Raw genomic sequence first — 20,453 nt, 5'->3', positions numbered from 1 at the left:
CAATAATTTGGCTTTTATAAAATTCTCCTAATAAGTCCTGGAGTGATGGCTCCAGAAGCAGACATGACATCTATTAATATTAAGATGTTTAACTTTGGTTGGCACAAAGTGTTGCTTGTTTTATCTTAATATCAACATATTTTGTATTTTCTTTATTCTAATTTGTCTTTTCCTGTAGCCCTATATGTTGGCATTTGTTTACCAGAGAAGCTGTTAAAAACAAGTGTACTCATCCAATGGTAACATTTTGGAGTTTTTTCTTTAACAACAAATTCAGCTCGGTTTGTATGAGGGCTTTATGTTCTGTAATCTCAGGCTATATACTCAAATATATGTGTGTACACATATAGGTATACAATTGAATAACCCAAAGCATCAGGAAATCCTTTTATTGTTTATCATTATAAAAAAAGGTAAATAAAACTGACAAGCGAATTAACTAATGCTAACACATTGTCAATCAAACTATTTTGTTAAGAACAAAATTTTGTGAAACAAATTAAAAAAAGACTGAGATGGTGAAATTTTGAATTTAAAATGTGAAAATATGGCAAAATGAAGTACTACCAAAACTGAAATAATTCACAAATATCCAAAACTGCTGAGCAGCATGACAACATTTTACTGCTTAAGATGTAGCGTCTTCCCTCACAATGTTCTGACACCTTAAATATTTAACTTAAAACAGTAATGGAAAAAAAATATAGCAACAGTTTGACTGCAAAATAAAGTTGTCAACCATGGTGAGTTAGTCACCACTTTAATCTGTACAACTCTGGCTGTCATAAAGCTAAATAATTAAAAAGATGGTGCAGACATTCTTCAACATTTGCTTCTATTAACAGCTACTTGAATGATGGGAGAACATAATAGTCATACAGCATTCTGGGTGATAAAAGAAGAAAATAACCAGTTGGGTATGAGATTTACAAATGTATTTTGAAACAAAAAAAACAAAACAAAACAATGCACTGTGTAACTATAGCTTAACATATGTACTGGTAATTACAGTAGAGGAGAAAAAAACAACTCCATTTTACAGTTTCATTTTCTTTCTTTCTGAGGGGATGTATATTGAAAAACAAAAACAGATCAATTCCATCATTTAAAAACAAGCTTCATAGCGAATATACAATGTACATGTCTCTGTGGACTATTTGTGGTCTGAGTCATTTGGAGATCCTTTATCATCGTTCAACTTCAAGAACTTGGCCATGTGTTCCAGGCGTATAGAGCCTCGGTGGATCCATTCCTTGCTCTGAGTGCTCTGTGTAACAAATGAATATTAAATAGAAGTTCAATGAAAGAAATACTGACAGATGAATCAATGAATTATCAAGCAAAGCTGCAGCTATATCTTTTTTCCTCCTTTCTTCATTTAAATATAAAGGCTGGTCAATATCCCTGCAATTAACTGGGGAAGTGTCCAGGGTGTACCCTTCCTCTTGCCTGATGATTGCTGGGATAGGTTCCAGCTTCTATGTGACCCCTAATTGGACAAAGCACTCAAGAAAACGACTGACTAACTGGTCAATATTTTGTAGCCAATACTGCCACCTAATGGCAATACAGCAAAACTGAGATTTGGAGAATTTTTTGTGGAACAATATAAATTTGGATCTGAACTCCCAACTCAATGCTGACCACTAGTAGTAAATTAACTAACTTAACTACAGTGGCAACGTAAAAGATTCATAGCAGTAGGAGGGTAGAAATGTAAGATTCTATTTACATATGTAATCAAGCATACATGGGTCTTTCTGGTCATGATGACAGTGTAATGTGTCATATGCTGCTGTTCGTCTGGGGATGCAATTCCCTACATTCAAAACCTAGTCAGGTTCCTTTCATTTAAGATATGAAAGACATTTGAAAAAATAAATAAGAACATTAAAATATTTTAAAAATACAAAACGAAAAATACAAACACTGACCTCAAAAACAACATTTATCAAACTGCAGTCAACCACTTCCACCGTGCATTTCTGCAGGACTCCATTCAACTCGGCATTGATGTTCTGCTCGACCTTGTAATGGGTGAGATGTGGGTAAGGCCAGTTCTTGAGATACTGTATCATGAAACACTTATGACGGTTGTCAGGGATGTCTTCAAGAGGATCTTCCACTGTAGAAGGGAAAACAAAAACTCCATCATTCTTCTTTCTATGACATATCTCTGCAAGTGGATGCAGCTGCCAACTGTGCAGCTCAAGTGGAATTTTTGTTTCATCTTTTTGGTCATTTTAAGACTTTTGTGATTGTTAGGATCTCACAAATAATGGTCTGATAGGGATTGTGACAATTTCTGGCAGTAACACTTGTGTGGATGCAACATGATTTAATTTACTCATAATCTAAACGATGCAGAAGCACAATCATTTCACAATAATAATTTAAAAAACCTAAACAAAAAGTGAGAACAAAACGTAAATAACAGTTGTGACTGCGTGATATAAAGAAATAGTTGCTAAATAAAATGAATATCGCTTACAAAATCAGTGAAATCAGCACTACAACATTTGCAAGCCAGAAATAACAAACAATTTCATTTGATAGATTTTAAAGGTGTATACTGACTGACCATGTAATTCAGGACATTGTGAAGGGGAACCTTGTATTTCAACAGAAGTGTGCAGTCTTTTTTATATCTACTGTATGTTTCTGCAAGAACAGCTGAGGAAACATAAGAAAAAAATAGCTCGATTGAAAATCTTTTATGGAGCCCAGACCTTTATATTATTAGGAATCCTAGATACACAAAGCAAAGAAATGTAAAGAAAGATGACAGCAGCACTTGTTGTAATCAACACTATTTAGCAAAACATAAACGTGACTATTTAAAAAAAAAAAAAAAAAAGGGGGAAAAAAAAGCATGAAAACCAGAAATGACAGTCTCTCTTATTTAGACTATTCAAAGTAAAATACGGTGTTGCTACAAATAAAACCAATCAATGCAGATTGATCAGCATATTGATACTAAAATAGCCTTAATGTGTACAACTTTGGATAATGTTGCTCCCCTAAAGAAGAAGAAATTGAGTAAGATTATGAAGGCTCCCTGGTTTAATTCCCAGCTTCGAGCTCTAAAACAGGCGTCAAGGCATTTGGAAAACAAATGGCATTCATTAGGATTGAAGGAGTCTCACTTAACATGGAAAGAAAGTTTAATTGTATAGAATAAAGCCTTACGACTGGCAACAACAGCTTATTATTCATCATTGATAGAGGAAAAAAAAAAACAACCCTCAGTTTCTTTTTAGCACTGTAGCCAGGCTTACTAGGAGTTGGATTGCTGTTGAGCCATGTATTCCTTTCTCACTTAGCTGTGATGATTTCATGTATTTTTTCAGGAATAAAATTGATTCTATTAGAGATCAAATCCACAATATTCTGCCTTCTACTTATAATGTTGAGCTTGTTGTGGTCTCCGAAGCATCCTTAGAACCAGGATCTGACTTGTGTCTAAATAATTTCTGTCCTGTCCAATACTCTGAATTAACTAATATAATAGCTTCATCTAAACCATCCACCTGTATCTTAGACCCTCTCCCAACGAGCCTCTTTAAGGACATTTTCCCTTTAATTAATACATCACTATTAAATCTTCTCAATATGTCTTCAGTGACAGGATATGTACCACAATCATTTAAAACTCCTGTAATCAAGCCTTTACTTAAAAAGCAATCTCTGGATCTAGAAGTGATAGCAAATTATAGACCTATATCTAATCTCCCGTTTATAAATTCTGGAGAAAATAGTTTCAGCTCAGCTACATGTCTACCTGTGCAGAAATAATTTATTTGAAGAATTTCAGACAGGATTTAGAGTTTATAATAACACTGAGACAGCATTGGTGAAAGTTACTAATGACCTTCCTACGGCCTCAGACAAAGGACTTCTGTCCGTACTTATCTTGCTTGATCTTGGTGCTGCATTTGATACAGTCAATCATAATATTCTTTTACAGAGACTAGAACAGGTGGTTAGAATTACCGGTACAGCGTTCAGCTGGTTTAAATCATATTTATCTGATAGACTTCAGTTTGTCCATGTAAATGACAGGTCCTCCTCACAAACTACAGTAAGTCATGGAGTTCCTCAAGGTTCTGTACTTGGACCAATACTCTTCACACTATATATGCTCCCTTCAGGCAAAATTATTAGACAACCTGGAATAAACTTTCATTGTTACGCAGATGATACTCAGACATACTTATCCTTTAAACCAGATTCAACAAATCAGCCCGATAGGCTACACAACTGTCTCAAAGACATAAAGACTTTTATGTCAAGAAATTTTCTCCTCTTAAACTCAGACTAGACTGAAGTAATTCTCTTTGGATCTGAAAAACACAAATTTCCCAGTTTTGTAATGAACCTGGACGGCATTACTTTAGCTTCCAGTGCTACAGTGAGAAACCTTGGAGTTATATTTGACTCTGACCTGTCCTTTGGCCCACATATTAAGCAGGTTACTAAATCAGCCTTCTTTCATTTACGTAATATAGCCAAAATCAGAGACATTCTGTCTCAGAGTGATGCAGAAAAACTGGTTCATGCTTTTGTTACTTCAAGACTAGATAACTGAATCTCTCTATTACTGGGCTGTCCTAAATATGCCCTGAAAAGCCTTCAACTGATCCAGAACTCTTCAGCCAGAGTCCTGACCAGAACCAGCAAGAGAGATCATATTTCTCAAGTTTTAGCCTCTCTTCATTGGCTGCCTGTTGAATCTAGAATAGAATTTAAAATCCTTCTTCTTACATATAAAGCTCTACACAACCAGGAACCACTATATATCAAAGACCTCATAGTTCCTTATATACCAAGCAGAGTACTTTATTCCCAGACTGCAGGCTTACTTGTGGTTCCTAGAGTCTCAAAGAGGACGCAGAGCCTTTGGTTATCAGGCCCCTCTCTTATGGAATTAGCTCACAGTTAATGTTAGGGAAGCAGACACCCTTCCCACCTTTAAGACTAGGCTGAAGACTTATCTTTTTGATAATTCTTATAGTTGGGGATTGTTAGCATCCCTTAGTTATGCTGCTATAGGTTTAGACTGCTGAGGGACATTTCCTGATGCACTGAACTCTCTTTATCTCTCGCTCTTATTCCCCCCAACAGATTGCGTTGGTTTCCTTATATAGGCTATTATGAATTGGCTTTCATTATGTTTTTTTTTCTCCTGTCTGTAAAGCGTCTTGAGATGGCATTGCCGTGATTTGACGCGATATAAATAAAGTTGAATTTACTTGAATAGTGCTAGACTAGAATAGAAATTTTATCTGCCCACACTTTTCAAATGATTAATTTCTTTGTTTTTAATGACAAACTGACGGTATAATTTTGAACAGAACATTAAGGAAGAAAAGGACAGTATGACAAAATACCATAGGAGATAAACTTACGTGGTTTGCACACAAGGTGAAGCGAAGGTAAGCCAACATAAAGCGGCGTGTGATCATCAAGAAAAACCAAGAACCTGGAAAGGTGAGAAAATATTTGTATCAAATAAGATCTTCAGCAAAAACATAGTAATGTATTCTCTTCAGGAAACACTCATTCAGATGCAGACCTTAATCGGTTCTTTCTACTGGGAAGTTCAGACAAAATACCAGGCATGAAACAAAGCCTGTCGTCTGGAGACTGGATCACGACACGGGCTCCAACATATAGCTGATCGAGCTTTGGTGTGGTCTCAAAGGCGATATGGTGTCCTGATACGAGGCTCTTTCCCTTCTCTTCAAAACCAATTTTGTACTTTACCCGTCCATCTTCTGGAAGGATGAAAAAAGAAAAGAAACAAGGACAAAAGTGTTCAAGCTCTTAATTCACCATCAATGTCATTATAATTTTTACCTTTTCATTGTATAATGAAATTTGCCCCACAAAAATTTTTATTTAAAGGGATTTTAAGCGATTATTAAATCAAATAATAGTAAAAGAGATTAATATAATAAACTCAAACTCTATCACGTCTGGATAAAGGAATTTAACTTTGAAACAGCAAAAAAGAAATAGGAAAACATCCTGGCCAAAACTGAATAGATCCAAAGCTAAAGTGTCATTTCAAATACTTTAACTAACAGCTGCATCTCCAGTTAATATCTAATTCAGAATCTACAACACGTTACAGTAATTTCAACTTTTAAATGTTTTCATCCACACTCTTTATTAATAGACATTTATTTCTGACAGTAAACCAGGACGAATTAACCAGCGTCAACTTAATCACCTCCTGCTCTGACTGCAGTTGGGAGCCTCATAAGGACCGAGCTACGCGTGTTCTTTAGGAGGGGGGAGGGTGGGCGAGTTAAGTTTGATACATACTCCACAAGAAGAAAGAACCTTTTTCTTGTTCTTGAGGTCCTGAGAAGAAAATGACGTCACTTTGTTCTCGTGGATGTGTTTGGACACATCAGGCTGGCAGAACTTTTTTCTTGCGGGGCACCAAGAAGTATCGTGTGATTGGTTGGACATTTGAGGTGGACGTCGTTAACACGGAAAAGCATGAAGTGGAGTTCCTGTTTCCGCGTTTTTGTTGTTGCAGGTAAAACAGTTTTTTTGATAAAACAGTTGATCGGGTGGTGAGAAAGTATGAACATTTTTACATGTGGCATTAAAACACAGGGATGCAGCCGTGCGCACAACCCACCCTGTTGCACACAAAGTTGCCCGTTAAATATGAAACTAGAAAAGCACTCACGGAGCAAACATCCCCCAAGCACAATGTTAAAGAATCCTTTAAAAAAATTCCAGGATCCAAATGGTGATCCAGATAACCACAAAAATGTAATCAGTTCTTTCTTTTCACATTTCCAAAAACTATCACTTTTTTGAGTTATCTTGAACACAAAGAGACAGGTGCCTGTAAAAACATAATTTCCTTGGTGGAGGTAACAAGTGGGTTCACTGCACATAAAAGCAGACATCGCCACCCGCAGTGATCCCTCCCCGATGCAGACGTGCTAATGGACCTGACAAAAAAAGATTTTTTTTCTTATTCTTGCAGCCTCTTTAGAGCAAGAACTCAGTTCTCGCTTCCCGTGGAGTCTGTAACAAGCTTTAATGTGAGAGGTGGCTTTGCAGCTGCTGCTAACAAAGAAAGGCGGCTTTGCAGCTGCTGCTAATGGAAAAGAGAAAACTGCACACTTTTATTGTTACCAAAAATTCCTGATACCACCAGAAAAAGGCGGTAGACTTGTTGCTGCTCATTTTGTCTTTAAATAAACTACAAACTTTATAATATATATTTCGACATTACCAGTCAAAAGTTTAGACACGCTGTTCCATTGAATCTAATAAGAAAGTGTGTCTAAACTTTTGACAGGTACTGTATTTACATAAGAACTTTGTGCTAATGAACCTTCATGCTCATTGTTCAGTAGAGATTTAAACAACCTCAGTCTTGTAGTTTTTCAGGAAGACTTGGTCTCATTTCAAGGCAAATCAGACGGTAAATTCAGAAACACTGGGCTGATGTCTAAACATTACTTCATCCACAATCTGTGACAGTTTAAAAACTAAACGGCCTATGTTACCTTATTTTAACGGTGGTATGTCAAAAGATGAGTAACACATTACCAGACTTACTAAACTTACCCTCCATTCAACCAATAAAACTGATGTACCAAAGCATACATTTACAGCTATTTACTTACATCTCTGCTCTATCATATGTGTAGTGTGTACATCTAAACTGCAGGCGGATCTGTCAATCATGCATTTTCCAAGGTCCATTCAACTTCTGATTGGTTATTAATTCTTTTTAAATGTGTTTAATTGAAATATATATTTGTCCTCTTTCTCTTTTACCCTCAGTCTTACCTTTTGTTACTACCTCCACGATTTTTCCTCGTTGCCACCTCATGGCCCTCTTCCTGGCCAAGACTACCATGTCCATTTGGAGATCTACCTCTGGCAAATTAGGACGAACTTTTGTGGTTTCATTGGAGCTATGGGCAAAAGCAGATGACTCAACAACTGTGCCTCTTCCTGTAACTGTGGGAGAAAAAGATACCGCAAACACAAACAATTTGACAAATTAGATTTTAAAGAAATTTAATTTTAACATCATATTTAATTTCCAAATGAAAGTATCTTCATATCACAGTGCTAGTGCTTAGCCTTACCACTCTTGTTATTACTGGTTGTTGCTGGTGCAGGGGTACTTGCTGTGTCACCCTTTTTGGGTTTTGTAGGTTTCCGTTTATTGATCAAGGCTGAAAAATCTGAATCCTCAGAGTTATCGTCTGGTTGCCATGATGTATCAGAACAAGCAGTGGTGGGAGAGTCTGCTTCACCGTAGAACTGCTCAGGTGGTGTTTTTTGCAGGGCACTGACTGTGCATTCAGGTAGCCTGGTCAAAACGACCACTGCTTTTTTCTTAACATTAATATAGTAAGGGTCGCTTTGACATCGTCGTGTCTTCCTGGAGGTTTCATTTGAAGAGGGGAAGGACTTGTGTGTGGATTTAGACAGATTTTCTAGGGGAAAAAAAATATTATTGAGAGAGTAAAACACAACGAACAAAGCATACGGAAGACAAAACATACTGCAAAATGAAAATAAGCTACATTTATGAAAGATGATTTCAAAATAATTTTTGAGCAAAATGAAAAGTTTTTGTACACCAACGCATCTCAAATATGGAATAAGATCTAATTTTTGTAACTGCTGCATACAAAGGCAATCACTGGTCCAGATCCAGAGACAATCAATAACAACAATGATAAAGTAGAGCCTTACTGACACATTGTGGAGAAAATGTTTTTTTATTCTTTCTAGTAACGAACATATGTACCAACCATTATGGTTTTCTACTATCCCCATGTAGTTCTTCAGTGCAAGCGTCCTGGGATCCAAGTCATCCAACACATCGACTTCCATAACCACTTGCAAAACACAATTAAAAGAAATAAAATCAGACCCTGAAATTCTGTAAAGGCCTAAAAACATGTTCACATTTCTACAATATACACTAAATTTAAGGAGAAATAATACAATTAAAGTTGAAATATCATATCATGATCAATAAAGATATGCAAGTGTCCATCATCACTCATATGTGAGTGAAAAACACAGAGATTACATGAACTTCTTGTTATCACCACAATGCTGGGTGAAGAAACCTGTAGTTATTTGTAGCAATTTGTTTACTTTTTTTTCTTTTTTTTAAATAAGGAGCTATATATATATATATATATATATATATATATATATATATATATATATATATATATATATAAATAAATAAAAACCTCATTGTAGGTTTTAAGGTAAATTGTTTTTATTTATTGATTTCCTCAATATTTCTTACCATGTCCATGTTGACAATATTCAACAGAGATGTGTATGTTATCTTCATACTTGAATTCACCTAAATATTTTGGAAACAGGAGTTGATCTATGAAGCAAATTATTATTTGTAATACTATTAATAGTAGTAAGTATTGGGGCGGTAGTATTTATTCCTATAATACCCAGATTTATTTTTTAAACATGTTGACTACTCATAACCCATCTGCTCAACCTTCACTTGTAAAAAAGAAAAAATAAAACAAAACGCAAATGTTCTTCCTAGAAGTCCAAAATATACCCTCATTGTTAGACTGCGCTTTTGTTTAATTGACGGGTACAATATATGACAACGCTTATTGTGCACTTTTATTAGGTATAAACTATTTCTTCAGAACACCACTACCCGCTTGCTGTCCAAAAAGTGTGTCAACAACACGGTGCATTTTTGGTAAAAACATGCTACTATAAATGTTAAGCGTGCATAGGTTGACAGACTATTGAAGATGTAAATGTGACTAATTGATAAATATTTAAACTTACTGAAGACGTGCGGAAAACAGTCTTTTCGGTTTTCTTTGTTTTGGATTCAGTTTACTTCTTTTGACCGTTAACAGTACGTTTTTATATATATATATATATATATATCTTATTTTGGCGGTTATTGATAGCATTAGCTCGTTTGTTTAGCCTACGTTCGTGACAATGTACTAAGCATAAAGATGCTAATGTAGCCAACACTAAATACCAAATACTCAGGTCAAAATTCTCTGCTTACCTAATTTCAAGTGCTGAATGTTTCTGCTTAAAACAATAAAAGTGTAGCCTCACCACGATTTCCAAATTATTCTATTGTAGTTACTGTATTACCAACCGCAAGGTGGTGGCTGAAAATTGCTAGCGCTGTTAGCCTACAAAGTAATCTTTTCCGGTTTTATTTGCGGTTGCTAAAAAACGTACAGAGGTCCATTACCGCCACCAGCTGGCCAGGAGTGCGGACCGACACGTTGCGTAAAAAGATGAATGAATGAATGAATGAATGAATGAATGAATGAATGAATGAATATCCTCTAAAGCAAACTACTCTCTACTATACTTGAAGGAACACTTAACTGCTTTTGTTTTTAGAGTTATGTTCTAACATTTCCTTGAGAACAAACTTCATTTTTATTTTTTCAATGTTTTGAAAAAAATTCCATCTTTGTCCTTCAAACTTTTAACTGTAAAACAAAACATGCTCTGTCTTCAAGGCCTCACAGGATCACATCTGGTCTGATCCTTCCCTATTATAGGCAATATGCTGTTTAAGCCTTCATTCATTTTCAGAACTGCTTAGTCCAATTACAGGTCATAGGAAGCTGGAGCCTATCCCAGCAATCATTTGGCAAAAGGATGGCAAAAGGACCCTGGAATAGCCACCGGTCCATCGATTGGCCAACACAGAGAGACAAATAATGCCTAACATCCAAAGACATGCATGTTAGGTCTCCAGAGTACCCGGAGAGAACACATACACGGGGAGATACAAACACATGCAAACTCCACACAGAAGGGTCGCTGTTCAACGTTCCCCCCCAGCCAAGGTTTGAACCAGAAACCTCTTGTGATGCCACAGCACTAATCAATATGCTACTTTTTAAACCTGGGTCAAAATATCAGTTGAAATATTATCGTCACCTCTCTCCTGGTTCTATCTGTACTTCTCATCTCGTGGTTTTCTTAACCACTTTCCTTTCCTTCATTCTTCCAACTCCTTTTGTCATCTTTCCTAGTATGCTCTTTATTTTTCCATTGCTAAACTGATATTCAAGCAAACTACACAAATTTTAGTTGCTTGCTTCACTGTCTTAAAGCCATCTTATTGAAAGTTTTTACTAGTGAGCTGGTATCCATAGAAATGTAATGATTAAAACCATCATGTATATTCAGTATTCTGCTTGTATAAATTGATTTAGGATGCCTGGTCTACTGTCTGAGTGACAACATATATGTTGTAAACTTGCTGATAATACCCTAGAATCTGAACACACTATTGATCTTAATAGTTTTCTGTCTTCCACTCACTAAACACAGTGGCATTTTCATTGCAAAGATTTGTTTCTTTTTTTAAAAAATTTATTTTCTCAGGTAGGACAATCACATTATTGGTATGTGGGCAGGAGTTTATTCAAACATATGCGATTAAAGTCCCGCAGTTATAAATGTAAATAAAGCAATAGCATGTTCATGCTGTACCTTGGCAGAATTGGAAATGATAATGTCGCAAGCTGCTTCAGTCTTGTGATTATGGTGTGTGGGCTTCCCTGATCTTCTTTATTATTTTTGTTAAAAATAAGTAATGTAAGATTATTTTGTATGAATAGAGTAATTCTTGCCAATACAAACAGACATTTGATCTTTTTAAAATAGTTTTTATCCAAAATGTGTACAGACCTAGTTTCTTTTAAATTTAGACTTTTTACAAAAAAAATGTTGGCAGGGTTTTATGAACAGTTAAAAGGCATTCATTTCAAAATTTCTTGACAAAAAAACTAAACTACAAATCTTCTTTTTTTTTTTTTTTCAAAATGAAAGTTTAGTTTATAACCTAATAATTATATTAAAGCTACGCTGGAAAACGGCTAAGGGTTTTTACTTCACAATATAATAAATAATGCACGAAATTTACACATTGAAGCTCAGCTTTTCCATTTTTCATCAAATATAAACAATATGGTTTTACACTGAAGAGGTACTTCACCTTTTCTTAGCTGGTACATTTTTATATCACTTTATGCAGTGCTAGTAAAATGCATTTTGATGTAATTTTGTCTAACCAAGAAGTGCAGTACATCCTTGACTTCAAACATCCTTTTTCTTCAGGCTGCAGGCTTCGCGTGGTGTAAAACATTTTCTCTTCAGGCACTGTAGAGGCCGCCTGAGGTCCTGAGCCGGGATATGATAGGTCAGGATTTCGTAGCAGTGAAGTCTCCTTCAGCTCGCCCTCCAACCGGTGACGCCTTCCTCGTCCGTGTGGTGTCAGGAACAACACTTATAAAGTCACTTTCGATTTTTGCTAGCTCAATCTTCAACTGGTAAGAGTATAGTCTATTCCACCCAGCACTGTTCATGTTCTTTTCGAGACCGGTTAATGAACATTTACAATGCTTTACACACACCGGCACTCTGCTGGCTAGGAAAGTTAGCTATGCTAGCCGTATAACTCGTCATGTATGCCACATGTATGTTTAAAGGAGGCAGGATTGCAACGCCTTTCACTTTTACTGTAAGCAAACGGCACTTTATGCACGCCTAAGCTATTCGAAAGTTCATTAAAATCTTATATCTTCAGTGTGGTTGGTGTTGGATAATGTTCCCGTGGCCTACTTCGCAGCCCAGGAGTAACTAACAGACTCTCAGCAAGAGAACAAGCTAATTAGCAGATCCCGATAATTGGTACCGACACATACCTTGTCACGCCTAGCTGCGTCTGCCAACTTATGTGTAGTAGTAAATAAATCAGATGTAGGCCTGAACAAGATGTCCCAGTCTGTCAAAATGGCTCCTATCCCATTCAGTAATGCTGCAAGTCATTTTTACAACTTGATTCATTGGAATGTTGTGGTTCAGTTAGTCTGTCATAGACCTGTGAATGAAAAGTAAAGCTAACTTTACTCCCGGCTTACCGATACAGTTTTGGTATGTACACTTGCTGTTTCAGTTTTGCAACACAACTGATCATTTATTGTTTCAAATGAACAGAATCTTAAAGCTAATATATGTAGGTAGGTAGGGTGTATTTCCCACATGATGCTTTGACCAACACAGTCACATTAGGATGACAAGTAAGACAAATCACCCAAGTTCAATAATGTTTAGCGCCACTGACAGCAATGTTCAAGTTGATGTCCTCACGAGAACCAGCCGTGTTTAAAATGTCTTCTGTTGTAAAAATATATTTTCATAAATTATTTAGGATGATATTCTTAGTAAAAGTGCACACATATATCCTACAGTCTTCATAATGTAATTACCTTGGTTCACTTTACTTAAAAGGCACAAGTTATAACTATAATATAATATAATATAATATAAATGGTGCATAACACCAAAATTGTGCTGCCAATCACAGTAAAGTATTTCCCAGCTTTTTGCAAATGGTTGTATCAGCCAACATTGTGTTTTCATCTCTTTATTATATGTGCCATCCATAGATTTTCTATGTTGGGTCACTGATTCTCCCCTTTTATGTATTATTACAGTGTTATAGATGTACATTTACATTTGTTGGCAGGAGACTGATTTCATAATTATTTCTTTTCCTTCTATCCTCAGTCATAATGGCCGTGCCTCCTGCATATGCTGATCTGGGCAAGTCTGCCAAGGACATCTTCAACAAAGGCTTTGGTATGTTTATTATGTATTACTTTTATTATTTTTATACTAAAAGATAGAAATCAAAGTTCATGGTTGTGTAAAATGGAGGGGGATGGGGGGGCACTGCTCTGTTTGTGCATATGTGTGGATTCCTATGTGACTGCGTGCGAGAGACATAAGTGTGTTTTTTAAATAGCTGTTTTTACTTTGATAAGTCAATGCTTTCTGTACAAGTTGTTTTTCTCATGTAAAACACTGTGTTGCCTTTGGCAGGAAAAGCCTTTTATAAAGTTTAATTTGACTTATTGTATGATTAGACCCAGTCATGCTATGATGTTCAAACCCCTTGATGTCAAGTCTAGTTGATATTGTAAATTACATTTAAGCAAAATAATTTTTCTTTCAGGATTTGGCATGGTGAAGCTCGATGTCAAGACCAAATCAGCCAGTGGAGTGGTAAGATGATAATTGTTGGCATAATTATTGGTAATAATTCTGTTGGTGGTGTTTTTGAGTTCAGAGCCAACTTTAACACTTGCAATTGCTTGCAATGTCCAGCCAGTATTAAGAAGTTCAAAAGAAATCTGTTTATTTAGTGTACCAAACACAACTGTACGACCTAGGAAGCCGGAATTGGTGAATGTTTTTTTTTTTTTTGCAAGTAAGATTAAAGTTGCAAATTTTCAATCAAAGTTTAGAGACATTTCCTTTAGCATGGGCACATTTGTTGGAATTAAACTCCAAAAACATTCATTGATAAAAGCTGGGTCAAATCAGTTTTCTTAAGGCTGGGATGACATGCTTTTTCTCTCAATTAGTTTTTTTTTTGGGTGCCAATTCGATTAAAATTGTGATTCCTAGATATTGCAGATTTTTTGTTTTGCTTTTTAGACACTAGACCATTTTAAAAAGTTGCATGACAACCAAGTTTACAGACTATATTATGAGCCAGATTTCCCAAAGAAAAACAAATTGGCTGTGTCAGTTAAGATTTATTCAGCAAAAATATATTTGAACCAGCTGTTTGGACTTATATTCTTGTATCAAAATCTTAGACTGCATATAAAAGTGCTGGTTTGAGTGTCTGTTGGCTCGCTGCTTCTGTACGTTTGGCTATTAGCTCTGCATTTACCTGGCGTCCTGCTAGGTGGGCAGTTATGTTATTTGTGTTACCGCAGTATGCGACGTGAATTACAGAGTTTACAAATAGCTTTTGACATGTTCAGCTCTGATTTTCCCTTTCCGTCTTCTGTTTGTTTTCCAAAATGGATATAACATGTTACTAAACAGTCGAAGAGAAGCATTTCGCCCTCTGCTGGAGAAAAGCAATAACTTTTTCTCCATCTGGCATCTAAACATATAAACATTTAAAATACAATAAAACAATTTTTCAACAAAAAATTGATTTAAAAGTTGTAAAATAAATAAATCACAATTTTTATGTGAATCAATTTTGTTTTCCCACCCATAATATTTATGCTTACTTATTCCGTGTAACTTGCCATTGTGTCTCTTTTATGATTGTTTATTCTTGAAAATTGACTCCAACAGGAATTTAAAACATCTGGATCTTCCAACACTGATACCAGCAAAGTTGCTGGCAGCCTGGAAACTAAATACAAGAGGGCAGAATATGGCCTGACCTTCACTGAGAAGTGGAACACTGACAACACCTTGGGAACAGAGATTACTGTTGAAGATCAGGTTAGGAACATTTCTGTTTAAGTTGTTAAACAGTGGCTGCCAAGCATAACTATGTATCCATTGAACTTGATGGATCAGGATTTAATTAATTTCATCTCAAGTTATTATTTTGTTATCCTCTGACAGATTGCAAAGGGGCTAAAGTTGACTTTTGACACAACCTTCTCACCAAACACTGGGTAAGATGATGGTTAAAATTAGTTGTCTTTTACTTGAGGAGTTAACATGTGTAGGTAGTATTGCCTTCTGCCTTTCTCCATGAGTAATTATGGCAACCTGATCTTTGCTGCACATACTTTTGACAAGTGTCCTTGCCAGCCATGTGACCCAGGTCCAAATATGGAACAAGTATGGTGAAGCACTTCATTGTGATTGGTTGTGAACTTCCATAACTTTTTTTTTTTTAATTTAGTTTCAGTGTTGGGCAAATGTAAAGGCTCAGTTTTATTTGGTGCTGAAACCCTTTGGAATTACCAAATATGTGTGGTTCCTTTTAATTATAAAGCCAATGAGGAGAAGGACACACAGTCCAAGAGAAGCGTGTCATCTTTCATACTAGAGAGTGGTGAGACTGAAGTCATGTGGCTTCGTTGAGACGGGGTGTTCAAGGCTTTGGTGTCATGCTCAGAGTGAAAATAAACATCAGAGCTGAGTGATATAATTGTTCCCAACCAAATAAGAGTAGAAACAGAAGTTGTGCATAAGTGTGTTGTATAAGTTTACAAGTGAACTAAGAGGACTTGAGAAACTTTTATTTATGGACAAATGATATGTGGTGAAAAATAGAACACATCAGAGTTGAACTTTTTTGTTGGAGTTTTACATAATCATCTTTCTTTCTTTTTTTTTTTCTTCAACAGCAAGAAGAGCGGCAAAGTCAAGACAGCTTACAAGCGTGAGTACGTCAACTTGGGCTGCGATGTTGACTTTGACTTTGCCGGCCCGACCATCCATGGTGCTGCTGTCGCTGGCTACGAGGGATGGCTCGCCGGTTACCAAATGAGCTTTGACACTGCCAAATCCAGAATGACCCAGAACAACTTTGCCATTGGATACAAAACAGGAGACTTCCAGCTACATACCAATGTGTGAGTAGAAATTCCTTCATTTTATATTTTTGTTTTTCCAGTAATAACATAAAAGGTTGAGACAATATGGCTAAATAAAGCTTAAATAATCATATCTGTAAGAAGTATTGTTCAACGATTTTGGATACTACAAAAACCTTGTCTAACGTGATCATGTAGGGTAGTCTGGGGTTTTGACATCCTACACTGTAATGGGCATTTTTGAGTAGGCTAATGAAGCCGAAAGGCTTTGAGTGGCTGTCTGATCCACATGTAGTAACAAAGACCACGATGTATTCCTGTATGAGATGAATCGGTGCAGAACTATAAACATTTGGACCACAGAAAATATTTTAGTTGAAAGGAAAACCAGTTTGACACTTTAGTTCTGGTTATGTAAGAGTTCTGCTTTTTGTGTTTTGATTTATTACAGCAATGATGGAGCTGAGTTTGGTGGCTCAATTTACCAGAAGGTGAGTGACAAGCTGGAGACGGCAGTCAACCTGGCATGGACAGCTGGAAGCAACAGTACTCGCTTTGGTATTGCAGCTAAATACCAACTGGACAAAGATGCTTCTATCAGTGTAAGTAGTGAAGTAGAGATTTTTCAGAAGAAATGATAAGGCAACAAAAGACAGTATTAAACCAATTATTAATGACATATTCTTTTCTTTTCTTCTTTTGTTACAAAATAGGCTAAAGTGAACAACAATAGCCTTGTTGGTGTTGGATACACTCAAACTCTCAGACCAGGTAAGTTCTTTACCAGTGGAGCAGTTAAGGTAAAATCTATTCTTGTATGTTTACATGTCACACACACAGCACTTCAGTTCCAGTTCGGAGTTGGGATGTTGTGTAAACCATAAATAAAAACAGAATACAATGATTTGCACTTTTTTTTGTAAACTTGTACGTTGAATACACTACAAAACAAGATATTTCATGTTCAGAATGGTGTTTATTTATATTTTGTTTTGCAAATGTTTGCTTTTTTAGAATTTGATGCCTGCAGTACATCACAAATAAAGCAGAGACAGAGGCAACAAAAAGACTGGGAAAGTTATGGAGTATTTAAAAAAAGGAAAAAAAACCCACCTGTTTGTTGTGAAGTTTAATTGGAATTCTGTCGTTTACATGCAAGGAGTGGGTCAGGTTCATCCCATTGTACACTGCTTGAGCAAATAGTCCAACAGTTTAAGGACAATGTTTCTCAAGGTACATTTGAAAGGAATTTAGGGATTTTTTTTTTTAATCATCTACAGGCCATAATGTAACAAATTCATAGAATCTGAAGATGTCTCTGCTGGTAAGTGCAAGGCCAAAAGCCAACAGTGATCCTGTAGGCAGCACTGCCTTAAAAACCAACATCATTATATAAAGGATAGTGCTATCTGTGAAGACGTCAGAAAACCTTCATAGGTTAACACAGCTAGTTGCTACATTGACAAGTGCAAGTCAAAACTGTACCATGCAAAGTGAAAGCCATATATCAACACAACCACAAATGCTGCCGTCTTCTCTGGTCCTGCACTCATCTCAGATGGACGGACGCAATGTGGAAGAGTGCCCTGTGGTCTGAGTTCACATTTTAAACTGTCTTTGGAAATCATTGGCTTTTGTCTGTGCCAGAGAGAAAAAGGGCTGTCCAGACTGATACCAGCAAATGATACCATAAATGATGGTATGGGGGTGTGTCAGTGCCCATGGCATAGGTAACTTACACATCCGTGAAGGCAGCATTATTGCTGCGATGTACATACAGGTTTTCGGAGAGCATATGCTGCATTTTCAGAAACACCCCTTCTTTTTCAGCAAGACAATGTAAAGTTGCATTCTGCACGTGTTACAACAGCAGGGCTTCATAGTAAGAGTACCAGTACTGGACTGGCCTGGTTGTTTTTCAGACCCATTTCCCAATGAAACATGTGTTGCGCCTGAAGAAGCGCAAAATGCAGCAACAAAGACCTCAGACTGAAATAGTCCTTTTTCTATTTTTGTTTTAGATTTTGGTTGCACATACGTAAAGGCTAAATTGGGACTGTCTTGTTTGTGCAGGTGTGAAACTTACTCTTTCTGGCCTGGTCGATGGGAAGAACATCAACGCAGGAGGCCACAAACTGGGTCTGGGCTTGGAACTAGAAGCCTAAGCTTTCCTCATACTGCAAGGGACTAGGGAATATCAGAAGAATCTGGCCTTAAATGTATGTCCAACTCAAACCAGCAAGGGGATATCATGGAGAGATTGGTTCAAAGGCTACAGCAACAAACCTAAGTACCATTTCAAGTTGGTGCTTTTGGCACTGGTACATTTTACCTTTTTGTTGCTTTTTACTTTGTAGTTGCATCAATTCAGGATACAGTTGTTGGCATATTATTTATAAATCATGTCATTGTTCCTGTCCAGCACTGCCATAATTATTTGATCAATACAATCCCTCTGTTTGTCAACAACTCTGTGTGGCTTCATTGTGATAATCCCAGACACTCAAATTTCTTTGTGAGTTTGCGGAATCAAGTTTCGTCATACTTCATTGATTTCTATTTTTTTTTCCTTTTTACATGACCATCTGATATTCCTTTCCATTAACAGTTCCTACTTCCAAACCATCTGAAACTCATAAAACCCGTTTTTGCTCTTATTTAAATACTGCTGCATCCTTTTTCTTCGTGCACACAAGAACACTGAAGTTCTGGTTTGTGTCGACCGTTTGGGTTTGGGATGTTCTGGTTAAGCTACACATTTGACCTTCCCTTCAACTTGGCAGTTTTTGGGTTGCTCAAAGATGGATCTGTAAGTTTGAGAGGCACCTGCACTCATGGTCGACCAAGCAAGAATCAGTTTTTGTTATTTCTGTGATGACAGACAACGGGGGGGGGGGCACACAAATTATGTTCACAGTAATGCCAAACTATCATTCTCTGGAAGAGATGTAACTTGAAGTTGCAGATGCGCGCTCCAGAAACCTGCTTCCCTGTTGTGGGTGGAGTTAGAGCCCACAGGAAGTCATGGAGGTCCTTAATGTGTATGTATAAATTTTCAATAAAGTCTTTGAACTCCTCTGTTGTCTTTTAGAGTGGTTACAAACACTGACATGTCTGTTTGCTAAAATTATTTCAGACCTTATTAACCATTTAGTTAAGTTGTTTATGTTGACTGGAACTGTCCTAATGGGAGCTTTTTATTTATTTATTTTTATATTTAATACAGGACAGTGCGTATTAATAAACATTACTGTAAATATGCCAGAATTAGCCAGAAGGCTATTTTTCATCTGCAGTCCCTGGACAGATGTAAAAAGTCACCCTAAAAGAGCAAGTGCAAAATTACATATTTACGTGATAAAATGCTATGATACAAAGTAACATTTAGGCTAAAAGTATATTAAAGACAGAGCACACCATCAATCAGCACAACAAACAAACAAAATACATGAAACTCATATACTCACGCACACAGGCAAGATGGCAGTGACAGCAGATTTAGTCATGTTGACAGCTCTGATTGTTAGTGAACCATTTCTTTATCTGCGTCTTGAATAAATTCTATGTATTTAGATTTCTGATGGTTATGGCGGTTAGGTTCCATTCAGCTGCAGCTCGAACAGATGAAGTCTCACGTCGTCATGTAGTCCGTGCACCTCGAGTTCTGCTGTGCTCAGCTGTACAGATGTTAACAAACTGGTGAAGAGGGGGGGATAATAAACTATGAAAAATGTTATACATAAAGACAGTGGTATGATAAACTAATGACCTTTAGAAACGTTCCAGTTGTTGGAAAATTTCATGCAAGACAATTTAGTTTCAGATCTTAAGCAGAAATAAAGAAATGCTACATTTAAACTCTTTAGTTATATTTTTAGAATCAGTTATGTATGCAGCCAGGCCTTGAATGATAAGGGTGTCTGTCTGGCTGGCACTTTTGTCTGCTATTCTTTTATTCAGGGGTTCTTACATTTGGAGTCATGCATCAAAACTTTCAGAATGCAGCAAGTTTCAGACTTTCAAATTTAACTTTGAACTATAAAACTC

General features: G+C 36.6%; 2 protein-coding genes across 2 annotated transcripts; one reads left to right on the top strand and one right to left on the bottom strand.

The window, feature by feature from the left end:
* Positions 1–374: 374 nt before the first annotated feature.
* Positions 375–10,203, bottom strand: LOC306762011 (histone-lysine N-methyltransferase SETDB1-B-like). The gene is made up of 8 exons (XM_079248362.1): positions 10,076–10,203; positions 8,808–8,894; positions 8,133–8,486; positions 7,828–8,001; positions 5,576–5,777; positions 5,409–5,482; positions 1,935–2,125; positions 375–1,267 (listed from the first exon to the last, which is right to left on the bottom strand). The coding sequence occupies exons 2-8, from the start codon at positions 8,887–8,889 to the stop codon at positions 1,154–1,156; spliced, it is 1,191 nt and encodes a 396-aa protein (XP_079104488.1). The 5' UTR covers positions 8,890–8,894; positions 10,076–10,203; the 3' UTR covers positions 375–1,153.
* Positions 10,204–12,234: 2,031 nt separating this feature from the next.
* On the top strand, positions 12,235–19,482 carry vdac2 (voltage-dependent anion channel 2). The gene is made up of 9 exons (XM_079248935.1): positions 12,235–12,371; positions 13,612–13,683; positions 14,060–14,109; positions 15,205–15,357; positions 15,484–15,536; positions 16,218–16,445; positions 16,858–17,008; positions 17,120–17,177; positions 18,480–19,482. The coding sequence occupies exons 2-9, from the start codon at positions 13,617–13,619 to the stop codon at positions 18,569–18,571; spliced, it is 852 nt and encodes a 283-aa protein (XP_079105061.1). The 5' UTR covers positions 12,235–12,371; positions 13,612–13,616; the 3' UTR covers positions 18,572–19,482.
* Positions 19,483–20,453: the final 971 nt, after the last annotated feature.

The sequence above is a fragment of the Telmatherina bonti genome, assembly GCF_933228915.1.
Source record: "Telmatherina bonti genome assembly, chromosome: 11".
NCBI classification, from domain to species: domain Eukaryota; kingdom Metazoa; phylum Chordata; class Actinopteri; order Atheriniformes; family Telmatherinidae; genus Telmatherina; species Telmatherina bonti.
This window is presented reverse-complemented; position numbering and strand designations above follow the sequence as displayed.